Source organism: Dermacentor albipictus, chromosome 1 (genome assembly GCF_038994185.2).
Source record: "Dermacentor albipictus isolate Rhodes 1998 colony chromosome 1, USDA_Dalb.pri_finalv2, whole genome shotgun sequence".
NCBI classification, from domain to species: domain Eukaryota; kingdom Metazoa; phylum Arthropoda; class Arachnida; order Ixodida; family Ixodidae; genus Dermacentor; species Dermacentor albipictus.
The window spans coordinates 435,538,218-435,558,456 of NC_091821.1; the positions used below are offsets into that span (position 1 = coordinate 435,538,218).

Genomic DNA, 20,239 nt, shown 5'->3' on the forward strand with positions numbered 1-20,239 from the left:
ACTCCATGCAAAAACTCGCTACAGGAACATCAAATATGAGAACATATACTATTTTGTGATTTTAAGAGCTTGAAAAGCACTTATCCAGCCACTTGGAAATTATGCCTGGTGCACGACATTCTGAAAAACAATGAAAGCCGGGAACCCGCTACATACAACATGCTGACACAGTAAAAACACCCAGCCGTCCACCTTCCCACTCATTTTGCTAAAACATTCTGCACTATATTCAAAATTGCAGCACAGTTCCCATAATAAGTGTTTAAAGAAGTATGAAACACATTTTAAATACCATTACTTTCATCAGTGCTTTTACTATTGATGCACTCTCCTGCTGTGCACAATTGTGTAGACAGCGTCTCAAACTGTTAAGTACATCCTGATGAGGTCGGCTTAAATAAGGTGCGCAATACAAAGAATCCGGGAAAATTGAGTCCACCAGTGCCACAGAAATTGTTTTTCGACTCGCAGTGAACATGTACTCCAAGCGGAATCAACTTTCAAGAAATGTGTCAAAGACCTCCTTGAAAAAGCCCCGAGGAGCCTGTGGGACATCTTCGGCATTGGATGACACTACTATATTACGAAGATAATAAACTAATTGCAGTTGCAACATTTCATGCAAAAACGGATGGTCACTGTCTTGAAAGAAAAACGGGGGAGAAACAATTTGCCTGACGAAGAGATAAGGGTCATTCCACGCCAATCCCAACCTTGGCGCTCGAACATCAGCGATTTCTTTGAAAAATATTGTGGGCTATCTATTTAAGGCAAGAAGTATTTCTGTAAAACATATTTGCGAAAAAAAAAATTCAGCACCGCTAGGAACATGTGAAGTTTTTTTAGAAAGCTGGAAAGTAATAAGTCGTAAAATGTATTGTCAAAAAGTCTTCTTTTCTTAAATTAGGCGAGCACACGATTTTCCCTTAAGAAAGAAGATAGGCTTTTCACTTAAAGGTGTTATCAGTCTTTACGTTTCAGTGAGTTTTTTATACGGCACTAAATATGCAAAACTTGGCGCGTATTGAGAATTTTTTTGCAGAAGGATAGCTTTTACCGAAAGGTTATATTTCATAGTAACTAATTGCCAGCAAGTTGTACTGTAAGCGAAAAATAATTTTGGACGAATATAACGTGAAATGGCTTGCACAGCTGGCGACAAAGTTGCAAAAAGGTCAGTTTTAGCCTATGTTTAGTCGTAAATTTAGCATTCAGTTGGTCGGGGTAAAAATACGCTAAATAGTATAATTATTAGACACATCCATTGTCTACAGATTGAGAAAATTTTATCAAATTACTTTTTGTTTTAAGCACGAAAAACATTTTTGAATTTGTGTTATACCGGTCTCTGTGCTTGCACGTGTTTTCCCTTCGTAGGAAAACGTCCTGGCGGTAATTGGAACTTGTGCGGACGCAAAATTTCCTGAGTCGATGGAGGAACATCTAGACAAAATAGTCGGCTCCTCAAGTTTTTACTTGAGTGCTTTATTAGAAATTATTATTCCAGCCAATAAAAAACGCGAAACCCCATAGAGCGCATTTAACCGGATGCCGCCGTACACTGACGGCCTGCATAGCGTCGTCACGCCGGCGTGTAGAGAGTGCAGTTACGTACACTAAGATTTAGAAATGGGCGAAAGCATTGTGAATAAGAAAACAATCCGTTGAATCTATTACGGCAAATATGGAGCAAGTATCGGCCAACACAATCGTGTTTTAGCGACCATGTTGGCAATAATGTTAGAGGAGTGATGTCGACTCGTCATTAAATGTTTTGGCCGCACGAAATTTGACGAGGTTTGTTGCATTTTAAAGAAAAACTTAAAATATAGTGACTGTTCGTTTTGAATTTTTTATTTAGGTGCTCATTTTTTTATTATAAATTGGCAAAAATCGGAACTTTTCAAAAAAACGATACTATCAAGTTTACAACTCTAACTCAGCAACGAAAAATAATAATACGATTCTGTGAATTGCATATAATAGTACGTCTCAAGCGGACAAAATTGATATGTTACACATGAATCTCAAAAAAATTAGTAATATGGAAATACAGTTTTTGCAGAACCTTCGTACACAACGTAACGAATTCACGTAAGCTGAAAAATGACATATCGAATTTGTCCGCTTTCAATGGTATCATGGATGCCGTTTACAGAACCGCGATATCTGTTCTTGATGCAGAGCTATGAATTCGCAAACTTCGTGCTTCTATTTTTTTGAAACTTTCGAATATTTGAAAATTCTTTAAACAAAATTCAGGACCCAAGTCGAAATTCCGCTTCCAGCAGCCACTAGAATTTCACTTTCTCTCTCACATGCAACAAATTTAATTAAAATCGGTCCACGGGTGACCTCAGAAAAACGTTTTTTCGTTTTGCATGTATTTGAATAGGCCGCGTCGGAGTTGGGCCCGAGCTAAAGCTTCCTCTTAAAGGGACACTAAATAATAAAGCATTGTTTGGGAACCCTGCAGGCAGTCATTTCAAAAAGGATAGTTTGATTATTAGATGATAAAATGAAAGTCGAAGTATCAGTATTTGAATTTCGCGCCGAAACCCTGACGCCGGTACGTCACTGCGACGTCAGGGACTCCGAAGTATGTTTTCGCATTTGGACCACGTTGGCTGAGTAAAGGTTCCCGAAACTTGCCATGTTTAATATATGGTTCCTTTAGAACACAATGTAGTCAATCTGTACCGCTGTACAAGTAGGCCCTAGAAGCATAGAGTTTTTACCTAGAAGCAGCCATTAAAATCCATGACGTCAAGGCGACCAGGTGCGGGTACTTCAAGGAGGCGTCGCCACCCGTCTTTCGTTGTTGCGCTTTTTCTGGCTTACCAAGCGTCGCAGAAAGGTAGTTTGTAGTGAACACAAAAATGCCGCGGATAAGCCGTGGTGCTGCCAGCGCGGAACAGAGCCTACCACAGTCGACCGTAGCCAGCCGGCCGCCGAGAGAGGGCCGGCGCACAAAGAATAAAGATCAGTTGGCACCGAGACTCCAAGCCCCACGCCTCGTCTCTGCTTTCCTCGCGCGTGTCAATAAGTTTACTCATGCAGAAGAAATCATTTTTCTCTTTAGTGTCCCTTTAAGTTCAAACTACTGCATTTAAAAAGATCATGGAAAGAAATAAATACGTTTAGTTGCTCGCCCTCTCTGTCTTTCTTGTAGTTAAATGTTAAATTCAGACCGAATGAGGCAGTCCGCTGACCTTTGTGAAGCGTAGGATTTAACATCCAGTCCTGGAGCTCTATATTCAAGGGAGATTGTTGCACCACATCGATTCACAACTCGAACTTGTTGCAGATACGCGATGCAGAGCCTGAATGCGAATTAGTGAGCGGTGCAGTACTTGCAGCACATAAAACTGGGAGCTAAGAACATGTTGCACACTTCAGCACTTTTTAAAGGATATTTCCAGAACCCGTGCTACATCCAGCTTTGGGCAGGCCGTCGGAAGCATATCTATTTCGATTCCTGCTCAGGCGTCACAAATTATGCCGCGAAACATTTCACCATGGACACTGTCCCCACTGGAAATCGTGCCATACATACCTGGAATCAGTGCGAAAAAGAAAATGCCTCAAGCAGCGACTTATCAGATAGCTTTAGAATATATGCACAAAGAATACGCAGCCGCAACGCACATTTTCACAGATGGCTCTACAACTCCACATCGTTCATCATGCGGACTTTTTGTTCCCTCTACAGGACAACGATTCTCGTTTCGTCTTGAGCGAGCGACATCATCTACTTCAGCGGAGCTCTATGGCATTAAGGAGGCCATTGTGTATATACTTCGACAGCAGCCGACAAAGACATGGGTGATATTCACAGACTCAAAAGCAGCCCTACAAAGTATATGGAACCGGCACAAGCGTTGCAATAATCAACCAGCAGCATTTGACATTGCTTATCTTCACCACAGGGCTAAGATTGCTGGGCATTGCATAAAGTTCCAGTGGATACCTGGCCATGCCGGCATTTCGGGAAATGAAAGAGCGGACGAAGCTGCCAGAAATGGACTCCAATACCGCAAATTCAGAAGAACATATTTTACAAAAGCCGACGCTTCAACCATGGCAAAAAAATATGCCTATCAAGAAAAAGACCGCATCTTGAATCTGCCGCTTCACCAAGACAACTTCCTACGTTACATTGACCCAGAAATGAGACCGAAAATTCCACGACCACTTCCTCGACACTTAGAGACATTATACCATCGTCTTCGACTGAACGTGGCGTACACGAACAATTATCTGTACCGCATAGGACTTACCACTAGCCCATACTGTGATAACTGTCGCAACATAGAGACAATTGAGCACGTATTACTAGAATGCCCCGCGTACCGCGACGAGAGACAATTTTTTGAGCACCAAATGGACATGATTTGCCCCGAACCGTTAACGTTACCGACCATCTTAGGTCCAATGCCCGGCCCTTCGAAACAGCGACGGGTTTTGGATTTATTGTTCCAATACCTGACAGAAATTGGTCAAATAGGAAAGCTTTAAGAATTGCATCCTTCCTATACAAAAGCCTAAATTTACCCGCCATGTCACCTGTAAAAATTAGTATCAGGTCCAGTCGGACATTTCATATTTATTTTTATCCTTTTTTTTTCTCCCACTCTTATCTGGCATCTTTTAATCCCATTCCCCATCCCTATACAGAGTAGCATGCCAGCGGTTATATACGCGCCGGCAAAATTCTCTGTTTTTCTAATAAAGAGCCCTCTCTCTCTCTCTCTCTCTCAGCACGTCCAAATATTGACAAATTCTTCCCTCGCCATGAATTCACGTTAGGTAGAATTTTTCCAACTTCTCCCGACTAACGAGTATTGCTATTTCTATACCGTGGGAGCGGTACACCTAAACTGTGCACATCTTTTTTCCACTGAATGCCTACGTAATGTGATGGCATTGTGGCCCATAATTTAAACCAAAAGCCTGAGCTTTTTTCAAAGTTAATGCTTGCACCAGAAGCCGCATGAAAATCTCTTGCAAGAGCAGTTTTTGCACTTTCTTCATCGGTACAAAAAAAAAATGCCACATCGTATGCATATGCAACAACACGAATCTCATTAGTCGGCAATTTAAACCCTTGGAAATTTTGTTCTTTCAGAATGCTCATACCAAGTGGCTCGAAATACAAGCAGAACAGAGCAGTGACAAAGGGCATCCTTGTCTTGCTGATGATAAAAGCCTAATTGGATCGGAGAGAGAACCATTCATTATCAGCCTCGTTGAGCCATTAGCATAACATATTCTGACACCTTTAAGCAGCAGGGATCCAATATTTGTATGCGCTAGTACAGCAAACAGGGACGAGTGATGCACCCTGTCGAACGTCTTCGTCAGATCTAGCTGTACCATTGCTACCTGCCCAATCCCCTCAGCTACACACTCTAACATCGATCTCGCAACATGAATGTTGGTCTGAATGAACCGCCCCTTGATGCCACAAGTTTGATGGTCAGCGACGACAGATCTTATCAACCCTTGAAAACGGTTAGCTAATGCCTCCGCAAAATTTTAAAATCAACATAGCATAATAGGCTGATATCCGTACACTTTTTGCAATTTAGTCTCATCATCGCTTTTGGCTGTGAGGACAGTGTGCCCTTGGTACATTGTAGCAGTTAGGTACCCTACCTCCAAGGCCTCGCGGTACACCTGAAGTAATAATAAGAGGGAACGAAAACGCTGATAATATTCAGCAGTAAGGCGATCCGGTCCGGGCATCGTGCGTTTTGCTAACGAATCTATGCATACAATTACCTCATCGATATGAATCTTCTCATTTGTATAATCATAATCATCCTGATTTAACTGGGGTAGCAACGATACAGATTTTAACGCAGCATCTGTATCCAATGGCTTATGGCCTCGAAATATTTTTTGATAATGTGTGAAAAACGCTTTACTTATTGAAGGTTGGCTCATTGACAGTGATTCCACCATACTCTGTATCTAGTGTTTGTTTAGACAGCGTGTGTCAGCGCTCGTCATCTAGGAACCTACTGCAAAGCTGTTCTTCCCGAAGACGCTGCTCTCGCGCATGCATTTGTACACCTCTGTATTTTTCTGTGCCTTGGTTCTATGAATATCATCAACATATTGACCCGGATGCAGACATTCAAGCTCATGCAATTCACTCAGAAGTCTATACAATGTTTTGTAATTATTCTTTTTTTCAAAAGCATTACGAAGCATTCACGCGAAAGTAATTCGTTATTAAACTTCCAGAACTCGCAGGACATATGCCGACTTTGGTAGCGACGGCTACCAAACGATGCTGAGACTAAATGGTCACTGGGCTTGACACCCACGCTAGCAGAAGGTGATTATATCTGAACCATATGAATGTATTGTACCTGTGCTACGAAACAGACGTTACAGGAGAACACTTTTTGTGAAGGCTTTGTTGAAAGATTTGGTGATGGTGGAATAAAAGCCGTCTCTAGGACCACATGTAGAGCTGTCTTGGAGCATTGTAGACATCAGGAAAGTTCAAATTTTGCGAAAGTTTAATACCAAACACGCCACATTCCCGATGCGTTTTGGTGGTCGCAGGATGCACCTTGCACTGGGTTTTTCTTCACTGACCGAAATGCCACCAATCTCTAAAAAGGGCTCATGTGCTTCAAGCAGTCAATGAGTTGATAAGGATGGTAAAGATTGATGACGGGTTATATGGGTCTCATCACGATTGAGGAGACCCAGGTTCGACGCGGGTAGATACGATGCTAAAGAGCATGAAGGATTATAATGGTTGGAGCAGTTGTGATAAGGTTAATAAGAGCCTGTAAGGGTTGATAAGGCTTGGATCAAGTCCCATAAGGTTGATAAGGACCGATAAGAGTTAATAAGGATTCATGTCCGATAATGTTGGTAAGGCCAGATAATAGTGGATGATGGATCGATTGCGATGAGGTTGACACCCACCTAAAAGGGTTGATAAAGCTCAGAGTCGGATAAGGTTAGCAACAACCGATAACAGTTGATAAGTGGTTATACTGGTCGGATCAAGTTTCATAAGATTGATATTGACACCAGACTGCATGGAGATATAAGTAAGTAGCACAATGCTTACGCATAGACAACTCTCACGAGTTTGTGTGATTTCTTTAGCTGCTTCAAGATAAATTTTTAGATAAATTCATTGTGCTGTATATTTCATTTCTTTACCTCCCGAAAATTTCTATTGTTTTAGTAACAAGTCAACTTCTTGCCGAATGCCATCCAAATCTTGGCCAAACCCACACACTGGATATGCGCCATCGATCAAAGAAAACGAAACGAAATGGAAGCCGTTGGCTCTATAAGAAAATTATGGTTAAGTCCGGTCTTGCATGTCCCCTCTGTGTCCTCCTACCTGCCAGGAACCTGAAAACATTGACCACTTTCTACTAGCATGTCATCGATTTAGAAATAGGATGAAGAAATTTGGAATTTTCATTCTAAAAATTAAGATTTTTTTTAATTACTCAAAATTCCCATCCTTTGGTGCTTCTTCATTGGGCTTTAGCCACAGAAACATCTGCATGGCCATTTTCAACTACCTTTGTGACACAACAACGTTACCATGCTAATTCTCGAAATGAGTAATATAATAGCTCATTAAATATTAAATCGCTGATTATGTTCGAAATTATTCTAACACCACGAAAAAAGAAACCCACCAGATTTGCTGTTTATGTATAATGACATTTATTTTTACTTCTGTATCTGCCAGGTAAATCTATTTCCTAATTATCATAAATGTTACGACCTCACCCTGATTTCGTTTTTTGTTTAAAATTTTCTCTCCTCCCCTTCCCTTTAGCCTTGAGCCGCTGGCTTCTTGACCAATCTCCCGTAGTGGGTAAGCGCCACAAGTGAGGAACAAGCAAGAAAGCAAGCGAGCCTGCGCAGAGCGTCGTAAGGGAAGGAACAAGAAAGCAGGCAAGAAGCGCCGATATGCAGGAAACGATAGGTAACGACCAATTGCCCTCTACGGGGCAGGCGGTCTCGTCATCTTCGGCTCCGCGTGGTAACCTCGTACCCCTTCTACGGCGTGCGCCTCCTCCGACCAGCGACAGTGGCAGGCTGCGAAGCGGTTCTTCGCAGCCTTCGGCTGCACCGGCCATGCTCCTTATACGGCCCGTTCAGTTGTCGCGCTCCTCCGCGATGATGGCCGTGAAGGAACTGCCGCCGGACAGAGTGGTCCGCACGGCTGTACTCCAGCTGGCCAACCCGACGTGCGAGCCTTTCTTCCGAGCAGAAGGGAACCAGCCCCCGTCTTTGGCCGACGCCTTCTTCCCGTCGGACGAAGAAGGGTCGCAGGTACGCACACCAAGTTCATAAGAGTGGCCTGTTGGGCGTGTCGGTACGTGCTACTATGTATAGTTGGATGCCAGCAAACGGGAAGAAAACCAGAAATAGGAGCACGAGGTAGTCAAAGGAACAGGAAGTATGCCTTCCGGTCCCTTTGTGCCGTGTTTATAAATGTTGTTTCCGCCTCCTGCCCTGTGATGACCGAGCGGGATCACGGCTGCATTGCTTCCATTCGCGGTCATTTGCTGCTTGCAGGGCGAGTGGGGACGACAGTCGGGTGGCCGAGGCAAAGCGAAAGGCCTTAGCTGGCTGCAGTGGTTGCTGGCCAACCTGCTTATCCTGCTTGTGGCGGCCACCGTGGTCTTGGCCGTTTTCGGACAGCGCATGTTTGCCGGCTCCGGGCGCCAGGCGGCGGTGGGAACCACTGCGGGATTCGTGCTGCGACCAGATGCCGGCCTCCGGAAGCCGCCGCCCTTCGCCCCGCCTCCGCCGACGCACCGCGAAGCGGGGGACGCTGGTCGCAAGAGGAACCTGCCGCCAATACTGAGCGGCAGGTCTACGCGACGAAGGACCATCCACAGTTTCAAGAAAGTCACCAGGAACCGCAAAGGAACATCGACCTCGGCTGAACTGGTGAAGAGGGCGACCGATGGCTGACATGGTCCGCAGTATATCGAGACACTGGGATACATCACGAGCTGTACCTGCCGTGGTGATTGTCCTCGAGTAGGTTGTAGTTATGTAAACGTTTCGCACAGTTTAATAACGCAGCAGTTTCCCAGACGAATAGTTAGTCTCTTTCAAACATATATCTCGCGGCAGCTCAGCCGTGTGTGTACGCTTGTGCTGACCTGTGCCTGATATCCGTGAGACCTGCACTCTATCTCTCTTCCCTTCTGCCCATGCTTTGTGTTTAGGCACTTATGTGAATGCTGTGAGTGAGTGAGTGAGTGAAACAACTTTATTTTGTCCACTAGAGACGTAAGCAAACGCCACGCCACCTGGCTAGGCCCACTCGGGGACCATCAGGTGGAACCTGACGGCCCTGTCGCGAGCCCTCTGGACTGCCAGGGTTTGAGAAGTCTGATCCTGGGCCCTAATCAGCTTCTTCATTTCCTCTTGAGTGAAAGGAGGACCGGCAGAGGCGCAGCCCCACAGGACATGTTCGAAGTCCGCATAGTCACCACACAGAGGGCAATCCGGGCTTGGGAACCGGTCGGGGTACATTGTGTGTAGCGCTGCGGGGCTCGGGTAAGTGCTTGTTTGCAGTAGTCTGAGAGTGACTGCCTGGGCCCTGCACAGCGAGGAGTGCGGCGAAGGTAGGACTCTTCTTGACAGATAATTGTGTTTGCAGATTTCGTTGTACGAGCAGAGAGGCTCGGGTCGCCCAGGAGAGGACGCGTTGCCCAGCGCACGGTCAGTCAAACCTCGTGCAGCCGAGTGCGCCTCCTCGTTGGGGTTGATCAAGGCACCCTCAATGGTCCCAAGGTGCGCAGGGAACCAGGCCAAAGAGTGATGTTTCATGTCTTTGGTACTTTGGATGATACGTAGGGCCTGGGGAGCCACCATTCCCATCTGAAAGGCCCTGACAGCGGCCTTAGAATCCGAATAAATCGTGTCATGTACACTGTCCGTCAATGCAAGAGCAATAGCAACTTGCTCTGCAACGCTGGAATTAGAAGTGCGGACGGTAGCGCAGCTAAGGATTTTAGCATCACAGTCGATGACCACTGAGGAGAAGGCCTCTTCTTGAACGTAGGAAGCAGCGTCTACGAAGCATGTTCGGTCCTTGTTCAAGCGGGCACTGGCGAGCAGAGCTTTACCCCTGGCTCGCCTTCGTCCTTCGTTGTAGGTGGGATGCATATTTCGTGGCACCCGGTGTATGTAAATTTTGGACCTTACGTCGCTGGGCAGCTTCACAGCGTCGAGACTGACGACCATGGGGTTACGTCCCAGCTTGCCAAGTATGGCTCGGCCCGCTGGGGTACCGGAGAGTCTGACGAACTGGGAAAATTCTTGGGCTTCAACGATTTCTTCGAACGTGTTGTGAATTCCCAAATTGAGAAGGTCTTTTGTGTGCGTTCGCATGGGAAGGCCGACGGCAAGCTTGAAGACTCTTCTGATTAAGGCGTTGATCTTGTTGCGCTCCGATACGAGCCAATTGTGCATAGCCCCTGAATAAGCGAGGTGGCAGAGCACGAAGGCGTGGATAATGCGGATGAGATTGTCTTCCTTGATTCCGCAGTACCTATTGGCGATTCTTCGGATCAGGCCGAGGGCGCTTTCGGTCTTGGAACAAATGCGTTTGAGGGCGGCTCCATTGGCCCCGTTTGACTCGATAAACATTCCTAGGACCCTGATAGTGTCTACCCGCGGTACTGGGGAGCCCTTACCGGTGAATAATGTAATGTGGCTCTCTGCTGCTGGCTTCCAGGATCGGTGTGAACCGCCTCTGGGCCTCTTCTTGTAGAGCAAGAGCTCGGATTTAGCGGGCGAGCACCTTAGCCCGGTGGGGATTAGATACCGCTCCGTCACATCGATGGCCTCTTGCAAAGCACCCTCGACCTGCCCTTCACATCCACTGGAGCACCAGATGGTGATGTCCTCCGCGTAGATCGTGTGGTTAATGTTGGGGATTTTGTTCAAGGCCCTCGACAGGTTGATCAGGGAGATGTTGAACAGCGTCGGGGAGATCACCGCCCCCTGAGGTGTTCCCTTTGGACCAAGCTGGATTTCGTGGGTCACAAACTCGTCAATCTTCAGTCTAGTGGACCTTGAGGAAAGGAAAGATCGCACGAAATTGTACGCCCGTTTGCCGACGTTACACTCTGTCAGGCTCTTGAGAATAAAGGCGTGCGATATGTTGTCAAAAGCCTTTTCCAGATCCAAGCCGAGAATTGCCTTAGTGTCAGCGGAGGTAGAGTCAATGATTTGGTGCTTGATCAGTCTCATGGCGTCTTGAGTCGAAAGCCCCGACCGAAAGCCAATCATGTTGTGTGTATAGCATTCGTTAGACTCGAGATGGTCAGTAAGGCGGTTAAGCATGGCGTGCTCGGCCATCTTTCCAACACACGACGTCAGGGAGATGGGCCTTAGATTGTCGATGCTCGGCGCTTTACCTGGCTTCGGTATGAGTACTGTGTAGGCTGTTTTCCAGCTCTTGGGAATGAGGCCGCTGCACCAGATATCATTCATCTTGCGCGTAAGAAACTCGATTGAGGCGTCGTCGAGATGCTTGAGCATTTTGTTGGTGATCCCGTCGGGCCCAGGGGCAGATCTGCCGTTGAGGGATGCGAGAACTCGCTTGACCTCAGCCACGGTGAAATCCTCGTCCATAGATGGTACGTCACGCCCTTCGTACTCGGGAAACTGGGGGGGCACCGGATCGTCCGTGGCCGCCAGGTACTTGTCTATGAGGTGCTCCATGACTGCCTCATCTGGAGTCGAGTCGGTGGCCAAATGGACAGCTTTCGCCAAAGCTCTCTTCTGGTTGGACTTGGTGTTGCCATCGTGCAGTAGGTGCTTAAGGAGACCCCAGCTTTTACCGTTCTTGAGCTGGCCCTCCACCGAGTCGCACAGCTCGTCCCATTGCTGCTTGCATAGCACCTTGCAATGAGCCTCTATCATCTTGTTTATATCGGAGATTTTCTTGCGTAGTCTTCTGTTATGGCGCTGAGTCTTCCATCTCGCGAGCAGTGCCTGCTTGGCTTCCAAAAGATGCGCCAGCCTACTGTCCATCCTGTCCACCTCCAGATCGGTTGTCACCTCCTTGGTGGCTCTAACCGCGTCCTTCTTTATCTCGTCGCACCAAGAGTCTAGGTCCATATCATCGTTAAGGACGCGCTCGGAGCGGTTGGCTCGGAACAAGTCCCAGTCAGTGAACCTAAAGGTCCTCGTTTTGTTGCGGGCAGTCTTGATCACAGCTTCGATGATGCAATGATCGCTACCGAGGTCCATGGCTGTGTTGGTCCACTTGACGTTTTCCAGGTTCTTGACAAAGGTAAGATCCGGAGTCGTATCTCGGCATACCGAGTTCCCTCTCCGGGTTGGAAAGTCTTTATCGGTTATCAGCGTAAGATCTTCCTCCGCTGCCGCATCCCATATGTCTCTACCCTTCTTCGTATTGGTACAATAGCCCCACGCCTGATGCTGGGCATTAAAATCCCCCATGACGATTAGAGGCTGACAGCCAGCCAAATGCACGGCCTTCTTGAGAATACCACTAGGCCTGGCTCTGTGAACGCTGGGTCTGCAGTAAACATTCAGTATGAAGATACTGTTTCTTCTTAAGCGCTGCGTAGGGGGGTCGACAAGGAGTTCGGCCATGACGTACTCGATCCCATTGTCCGCGGGACCAAGGTCTCGCTGAAGGCACGTGAACTTTTTACTGACCAGGATAGCGACCCCCCTTCCTCCTTCAGTGGAAGCCACCGTAAGGAAACCGGGGAGCTTGATAGGTGATGATGTGATCGTTTCTTGCAAGGCGATTACTTGGGGTTTGTCCTTTACGCTTTTTAGGTATTGTCGCAGGGTCGCCCGTTTGCTGGCGAACCCTGCGCAATTCCACTGCCACATTGTTATGACGTTAGTTACGTTATCCATGTTTGGGGTTGTGAATGAATTGCGAAAGTGCCGCATTCATAATGGCACCCTCCGTCGGTGAGGCAATGACGCTGGGCAACGTTGGGACTTGAGCTGTAGATGTGCTTGGCAAAGATCCGTGGCTGGTTCCCTCCAGCCTAAGTATTCTAGTGCTGAGGGCGACCAGGCCCAGCTGAGGGTGCGCGATCATTTCTTGTACGTGTGAGAGACCTGTCTGTATGTTGGAGATTGCGTTCTTGAGGTCAGACAGGAGTTCTACCATCTCGTCTTCCCTTGAGTCATCCAGGGCACGCCGCTTCACTGCAACCGTCTTGGGAGGGGCCTCCACTGTGTCCATGGCCGAAGAGCGTGCGGCAGGCTGAGAAGCTGGCTGTGTGAGCGCCAATCTTCGTATTTCCGCCATCTCGGCGGCTAGCCGACTGATTTCCTGCTTGAACAGAGCGTTTTCCTTTCTAAGACTATCATTGGCACGCCTAAGCTCTTCGAGCTCATTCGTGAGACGCAGGTCGTGCGAGTCTTGAGAGTTGGACGCCTGCGTTTGGTTGCCACGGGCCCTATCGGCCCACGTTAGAGAGGACTTGCCTTTACCGCCGTTGGGGGTCTTCGAACGTGAGCTGTTGGAGGAGTCGCTCCCAGTACGGGACTTGGAGCAGCTTCTGGAGCTGGAGCGCGCTGGAGAAGGCGATGTAAGTCGCGATCTCGAGGTAGAGCGACTTCTGGAGCCCCGTCGGCTTGTAGAGCGGCTTCTCGAGCGCAAGCGTCTTCTGCCCCTACGGTTGGTGCTGGATGGTGCAGTTGGTGCTGTTGGTGCTGGCGTGGGGAGCTGCTCTTGCTGCCTGGCACGCTCGAAGCGTCGTCGGCGAACAATGTATGGCGTCTTGAATCTGCGCGCACACTCTTTACCGGCTGTAAGGTGCGGACCACCGCAGATCTTGCATTTTGGGGTGCATTGATGCTGCTCATTGGGATTTGGCAGGCCGCATCCCCGACAGATGACGTCGCTCGGTGTTGGACATACATCGGCGCGATGCCCGAGTCTTCCGCAGGCGTGGCATACGTCCACTTGCTTTCGATATAGGGAACATTTCATCAGGAGCGTTCCGTACCTGACAAAATTCGGTACCCGCTGCCCGTCAAAGGCGATGATGATGGTCCCAGTCTGAGCAATTCTCTTGGCTGCTAGTGCAAGAGGGTTGTTCGGGTTAACAATCTTGCCATCCACCGTCGCTGGGTCGTCTTGCAGCGGTATGCCACGTATGACCCCCTTGCACGTGGAGTGCGGGGCTGTCTCGTACGCGCAGATTTCGTGAATCTTGCCCGTGATTCGGATTTGCTTGATGCGGGCATATCGATCGGCATTCTCCCGTCTGGGAGTGCTGGCCACCATGATGTTTTGCTGTAAGTTCGGGCACAGAGTGTCTTGTGTGAGCTCGTGCTGGCTGATGCCGGAGGCTGCAAGTATTGCGTCAGCCACCGTGGCCGCTCCAATTTTGGAAATATTCAGCCCACCTCTTGGTCTAATAACGATCTTCGTGTCTTCTTTGGGAAGAACAGGCATTCGGCTCGCCCTAATGATCTTGGTCTTCAGCGCTGTGCCGCTAGACTTGTAGCTATGGGGAGCCAAAGGCGTTGCCATGGCGTTCGGGTTAGCTTCCCGCGATTTGGCGCCAGCTCTTCTAGCACCTGCGGTTTGCCATCCCTGCTCTTGAGTGACTTCCTCCGGAAGAATACGTTCTCCCTGTACTTGGTATTCCATGATGGTAGCGGACGAGTGGCACTGAGCCACCCCGGAGGCCAAGGCGTGGTCTCCGAAGTGCTCGTCAGACGCCGCCGACGGATGCACAGGAATGTCCGTAAAATGGTGAAAAGTCACTCACTGTGGCAAAAAGGGTATCCACGTGGTCCTTACAACTTCACGGAAAAGATGTGCACAAATAAACATTGGCTCGCGACGATTAAATACAAGAAAAGCTGGGAAAATGCGGGAACTGAAGAACGCTTCTTGACTCGCCGCCTTCTTCTTCTTCTTTCCATGTGAATGCTGTCACATTATTACAGAAATAAAAGATATGTTCGCTGCGTTCTTCCTGGTACATTTATTTTCAATAAAAACTTTTTTTTTTAATGAAAGCAGCAAGTTTTTGAATCAAAGAGTATAGAAATTTGTACTGAGTTCATCTGTCCGGTGTCCGTGTAATGTGCCGATATAGAAGCGAGGCAACAGAAAGCCCCTGCAAATTCTAGAGACGAGGATTGAAGATATTATAAGTTGTTCAATAAAACGTCTAAAAAAAAAACTTCCAGTGAGCCGGAATATGGCGAGTTATAGCAGTACTTGTACACTCTGTTCTCGTTTTATGGACGCAGCGTGTTAGAAATATCATTGCGATAGTGAAACAAAAATGTAGTTTCTTAAATTAAAGGTTAACTAAACGTTCGTTTTGAAGGGAATGCTCAGGCGAACATTCTTTTCGCATTCACAACTTTCGGAGGCAAACTGCTTCTTGCATAAGGTATTGCACTCGGATAAGTGTGAACGAACGCAGGTTCCCCTGCGCATAAATCACTTTCTTCAAATACACGTACAGCGTTGATCACTTGTGAAGTCTGGCCACGAAGCATCACGTACGGCGTTCTGTACGTGGATTGCGTTTATCAGCCTTTTTTTTTTTCCTGGATGTAAAATATAAAGGACTTTCGCGACGCCGCTCGCGTGCGGCAAGTTCTAGCCTCGTATGAAGAACGAACCCACCACGAGGCGTTGCACTAATGCACCCGAACTGCTGAAAAACAAAACACAACTTGAACGATCTACAGATAGCTTTTCCAGCGCAAGAAACGACACTGACGACGAAGCAGCGCACATGGGCAGCGGCGTCTGTGTGTGCTGCTTCTGTCCGTGCATGCGGCGTCACGGACATGACGTCACCGTTGTGTCCATGTGACGTCAACTGAAGTCGATGTCTCCGACAGTGGTTGAATTCTTGAAACAGTGTCTGCTGTCCCTGTTTATCCCCGTTATGCCGTTGTTCTTACCACTTCCCGATCCTCTGCGTCACTCGCACCTTACGATGGAGGAGGACAGTACTTCATTTTAACGCCACTGAGTATAGACTTGATATGCCGTGCGGCATTTGCAAGTTGGCAACCGCTTGCCCTAACCACTGAGCTGTCGATAATTTATTCTACTTTCTTTCATGGTACTTATTACAATGAAAAAAATGGTGCATAGATAGGAACTATCTAAATATTGCTAGCACCAGATGATCATAACAGGAAAGCTAGCAGTTCGTACTAAGGGAACTCACCTTAACAAATTAAACCAACACTGTATCACATTGAAAACTAGAACAGAGACACTGAACATCTAATGGAAAATGGAAAGCAATTTGTTGACAATCATGTTAATTTTAAATAAAGATGTCATTTTATTCCGAGAAGTTCTCCACAGAAGGTTCCAGACAGAGTTAAATATTCTCACAGCATCCCATACCTTGTTGCACCGTATGATGACTTGCTGTTTGACGCGTTTTTTACTTATGGGACTGTCTAGTTTGTGGAAAATTCGCAGGAAAAATCGAATTGCGGAAACAATAGTTTCCTCAGAAGAAGACCTTCACTCATTTACTGAAGACCTTCACTCTGATTTTTACTGCTAAGTCCCCAGCATGCAAATGCCATTGTCACGGCATGTATACACACGCACAGTAAGGAAGTCACGGACAGCTCGGAAACACACCTATCCAATTCAAAATTTCGTCCTTTAGGCCCAAAGCTCTGTAGGTGTCCTAATGCGGATTGCATAGGAAAGAGGTGCCGTACTTACTAGTACGGCGCCTCTTACGTGAAAGCGCTTCACTCGTACAGTTTATGTCGTGTAATCGTCCTTTTTCGCACTCTGTGGGCTCTTAAACCAACGTACTAAGGTTGCTGTACTACTGCTTTGTCTGCAGTGGCTGGTGTACCGAAGTTTACCCATGGCTTGCAGAGTTCGGCTGTCAGGGTAACCGATGTCAGGTGGTGTTCATCGAGGTTCATGTCTAAAGATTCGTGAGGCCTCGCATTATCACACGTGGACGGGCAGAATGCGCATGATGACGACGAGTATTGGGCTGTATATTTTTCCACCTTTAATTTCTTTCACAGCAGGGACTGCTGAATGTTTCCAGGTGATGGCGATAAGCCTTTGCCGTCGGACGCTCTTCTTGACAGGAACTGCGAGAGGGGCATGTACGAGATAATTTGCTATTAGCTGTAAAGTTTAATGTGAAAGACGAAAGCGAGACTACACCTTATATGTTTATACAACAATGAAGGTATTATTCATAATGTCACAATTTGAGCAACATATATGGACCCACATACAAAAGTTAAGAGAGTTATCCTACGTCTCAGCGTTTTCCGCATTCACCGGCGCCGATCAGCAAGATAGTAACGTGACCACCAAGGCAATGACCAATGACGGATGGCACTTGCTGAAGCCAAATATTGTGAATATGAGGCGGAATTATATGGGCGAAATTAAAGCAATACGTAACCCCATTTTGCAGGAATGACATACATTCCTAGAAAAAAAGAGTTCGTTACAGCAAAATTGAGCTGACGTTATTTCCGCTCAGGAATGTCTTGTGCGCTCCCATTCCACATAGAATGCGCCTATATGTTGCAAATGTGCAGAAACTGCGCTTATATAAGGCTCACTTGACAGTCAGCGCTGTGGTTAGGTGTGTACGTGTGGCGATCGCCACGCGTACACACCAAACCACAGCTCCACAGTGTGTAACCACAGTACGTTACAGTTCGTTAGCACAGTTCGTTACAGTTCGTTAACCACAGTTCGTTACAGTTCGTTACAACTGTGTAACCACAGTTCGTTACAGCAAAATTGAGCTGACGTTATTTCCGCTCAGGAATGTCTTGTGCGCTCCCATTCCACATAGAATGCGCCTATATGTTGCAAATGTGCAGAAACTGCGCTTATATAAGGCTCACTTGACAGTCAGCGCTGTGGTTTGGTGTGTACGTGTGGCGATCGCCACGCGTACACACCAAATCGCCATGCGTACACACCTGTATGAACCGAGATGACAAAGCACAACCAAAAGTGACTGCAATGAGAAACTAAAACAGCAAATGGGCGCTATATAATCCTGCACAGAAGAGATAGTCGCTTGATACGGACACCGGAATCCGGAATGCTGGTAGCGTGGAAGCCAGCTCAGGGATAACACCGCACGAGAGAAGGAAGGACACAATGTGTTGCTTGTGTATTGTATGTTCCTTCTTCTCTCACTAACGCTGGCCTGTTGTGTCCTTTTCTCTCGTACGGTGTTTTCCTTGCGCGGGTTTCCTCGATGTCACCATGCCGATTTGCCCAACTTACCACCCTTGAAGACACGGTGTTGGTTGGTTAAGAGAAATAATGCAAGCAAATAAAATAAATTCTGCATACACGCAACAAACTGGCAAGAAGCCAGAATCTGTTTACCAATGCTATTGTAAACATTTGCTGAATTAAGGTGTGCTACTTGTAACTAGCGTTCAACCCTTACGGGAAATATTTTGTAGTCACAGGTATAAGGTTGTATTTCTGATTTTTGTACGCAAATGAACTCACAGTGATGGTTGAGTTGGCGAAGGACATACGACGCCATTCCGTCCTGGCACACGGAGTCTGCGACAGCGCTTTGCGAAGAGTTGCAAGAACCTTTTGAGAAGATAAGGGTAAAAACTCGTAACGAATTCACATGTGTGAGAAAGCTCCTAGGCTATATTTACCTAGTTTTCCTTTATGGCATCGAAAGTCGAGCAAATAAATAAATAAATAAAGAAGCGGAACATGAAAAAAATATTAGTAGGCGTTCATGAGGTTAAGTATCCCAATTGCAATTCATGAGACCGGCTCGATGAAGCCCATTTATACATGAGGAAGACTTACAAGTTGAAAATTTGTCACAAGATTATGCAGAAAGTTCATTTCTGCGCTAAAAAGTGCGTTAGGAGGTATATTGTAACATTCTCTTTACACTTCGAGACTTCAATGGGTTATACGAAAGTCAAAACTTGCTATCCCTGCATGACCACGTTTGTGGAACGGTGCAAGGTACGTCAAGGCACATGACCTGAAACAGGCCTTTGCGATAATATCTTGTTCATAAGCATACTTTATGCAATTTCTGCTACTTCAATAACACCAAGAAGGGCTTTATGAGATCCATATCATATAAAATTAATATCGCGAAAGCGTCTCTGGATAATTTCCTGCAAGTGACAGATGTTATGCGAACACCGAAAGCGCTGCACGCAATGTACTTTAGCGATCTTATAGTTGACATTGCCTGCAAGAGAGCGAAAAAGAGCGAGAAGAGTAGAATCGGGTTACTGTCATATTTGCCTTCTGTGCAAATGATAGTCGCGGGAAGAACTGTTTTCTACAGACACCGGGTAACGATTATATCTTGATTTTTCATGCCATCTGTATATGCTAATATGCGCTGTGCTATATGTTTCATCTTGATGTCGCGTTTAGAGCAATGCACGGGCCCGGGCCTGGGCGTGCTGCATTCGGAAATGGGCCGGGCTCGGGCTTGAAGCCACGAGCCCGTTCACTGATGAGCCTCTAGGTCGGACCTTTGAACACAAGTGGAGACTGTAATTGATCGAACGTATTCTATGCAAAGCTAAAGAGACAAATTAGAAAAAAAACTGGCTATAAATTACCTTAGCAAACAAAAGAGAAAAGAGTTGTAATTCTTTTTGTTTGATTTCCTGTATAAAAAAAAAGTTGCTAAATATTTTTGTTGCCTTGGTGATAAAAAACAAGCTTTGTTCTCGCGAAAGAAGAAGGTAGACTACTAAATGCTTTTGATACCTCCTGGCTATTACCGCCTTTTGAAGCTACTCTATTTCATCGTTCTCAATACGAACGTTTTATTGAAATTTTGTCGTTTCATCACTCCTTCATTTATTGTACCTCATTGACTAGTGCTTTATGATCATCACAGTGCGCATATGTAGCTTCCGCCTTAACAGTATTCGCAGCGTCCTTCATGAACATTAAATTTATGCATGAGAACGGTTTCGTCTTGTGCTCGTTGGGTTGATTTGGCATGGCACTTGCCACCTTAACTTTTTTTTTTGGTGCCCAAGTCAGAATATGCATGTTTGAACATTCAGCTGCTTTTGAACGTAATAAATTTAAGGTATTTTCTTTATGGAAGAACTATTTACAAAAGCCACTTTATTGCTATAGCAATTACGACGCTCGCGCCGCCGCCATCTTACTGTGACAGTATCGACGCGCATGCGCAGCCCG

General features: G+C 46.6%; 2 protein-coding genes across 4 annotated transcripts in view; one reads left to right on the forward strand and one right to left on the reverse strand.

Annotated features, from left to right (window-relative positions):
• LOC135908058 (NLR family CARD domain-containing protein 3-like) overlaps window positions 1-9,246 on the forward strand; it is a 57,456-nt gene extending 48,210 nt beyond the window's left edge. The window contains exons 5-6 of one of the 3 annotated variants that reach the window (XR_010566197.2): window positions 7,832-8,331; window positions 8,578-9,246. Coding sequence is in view for 2 of the 3 variants with exons in the window: in XM_065439834.2 (XP_065295906.1) it covers window positions 472-571 (100 nt within the window). In the remaining variant the exon portion in view is untranslated. Of the gene's footprint in view, window positions 1-471; window positions 602-7,831; window positions 8,332-8,577 lie in introns of those variants that run through there. The other 2 variants (XM_065439834.2, XM_065439815.2) reach the window with 2 other exon arrangements.
• A 7,254-nt stretch (window positions 9,247-16,500) lies between these two features.
• Window positions 16,501-20,239, reverse strand: part of LOC135907221 (calcitonin gene-related peptide type 1 receptor-like) — a 31,871-nt gene continuing 28,132 nt past the window's right edge. The window contains exons 17-18 of the mRNA XM_065438907.2: window positions 18,542-18,631; window positions 16,501-17,139 (exon numbers count right to left, since the gene is read on the reverse strand). Of these exons, the coding sequence (XP_065294979.1) occupies window positions 17,065-17,139; window positions 18,542-18,631 (165 nt within the window). The 3' untranslated portion in view covers window positions 16,501-17,064. The remainder of the gene's footprint in view (window positions 17,140-18,541; window positions 18,632-20,239) is intronic.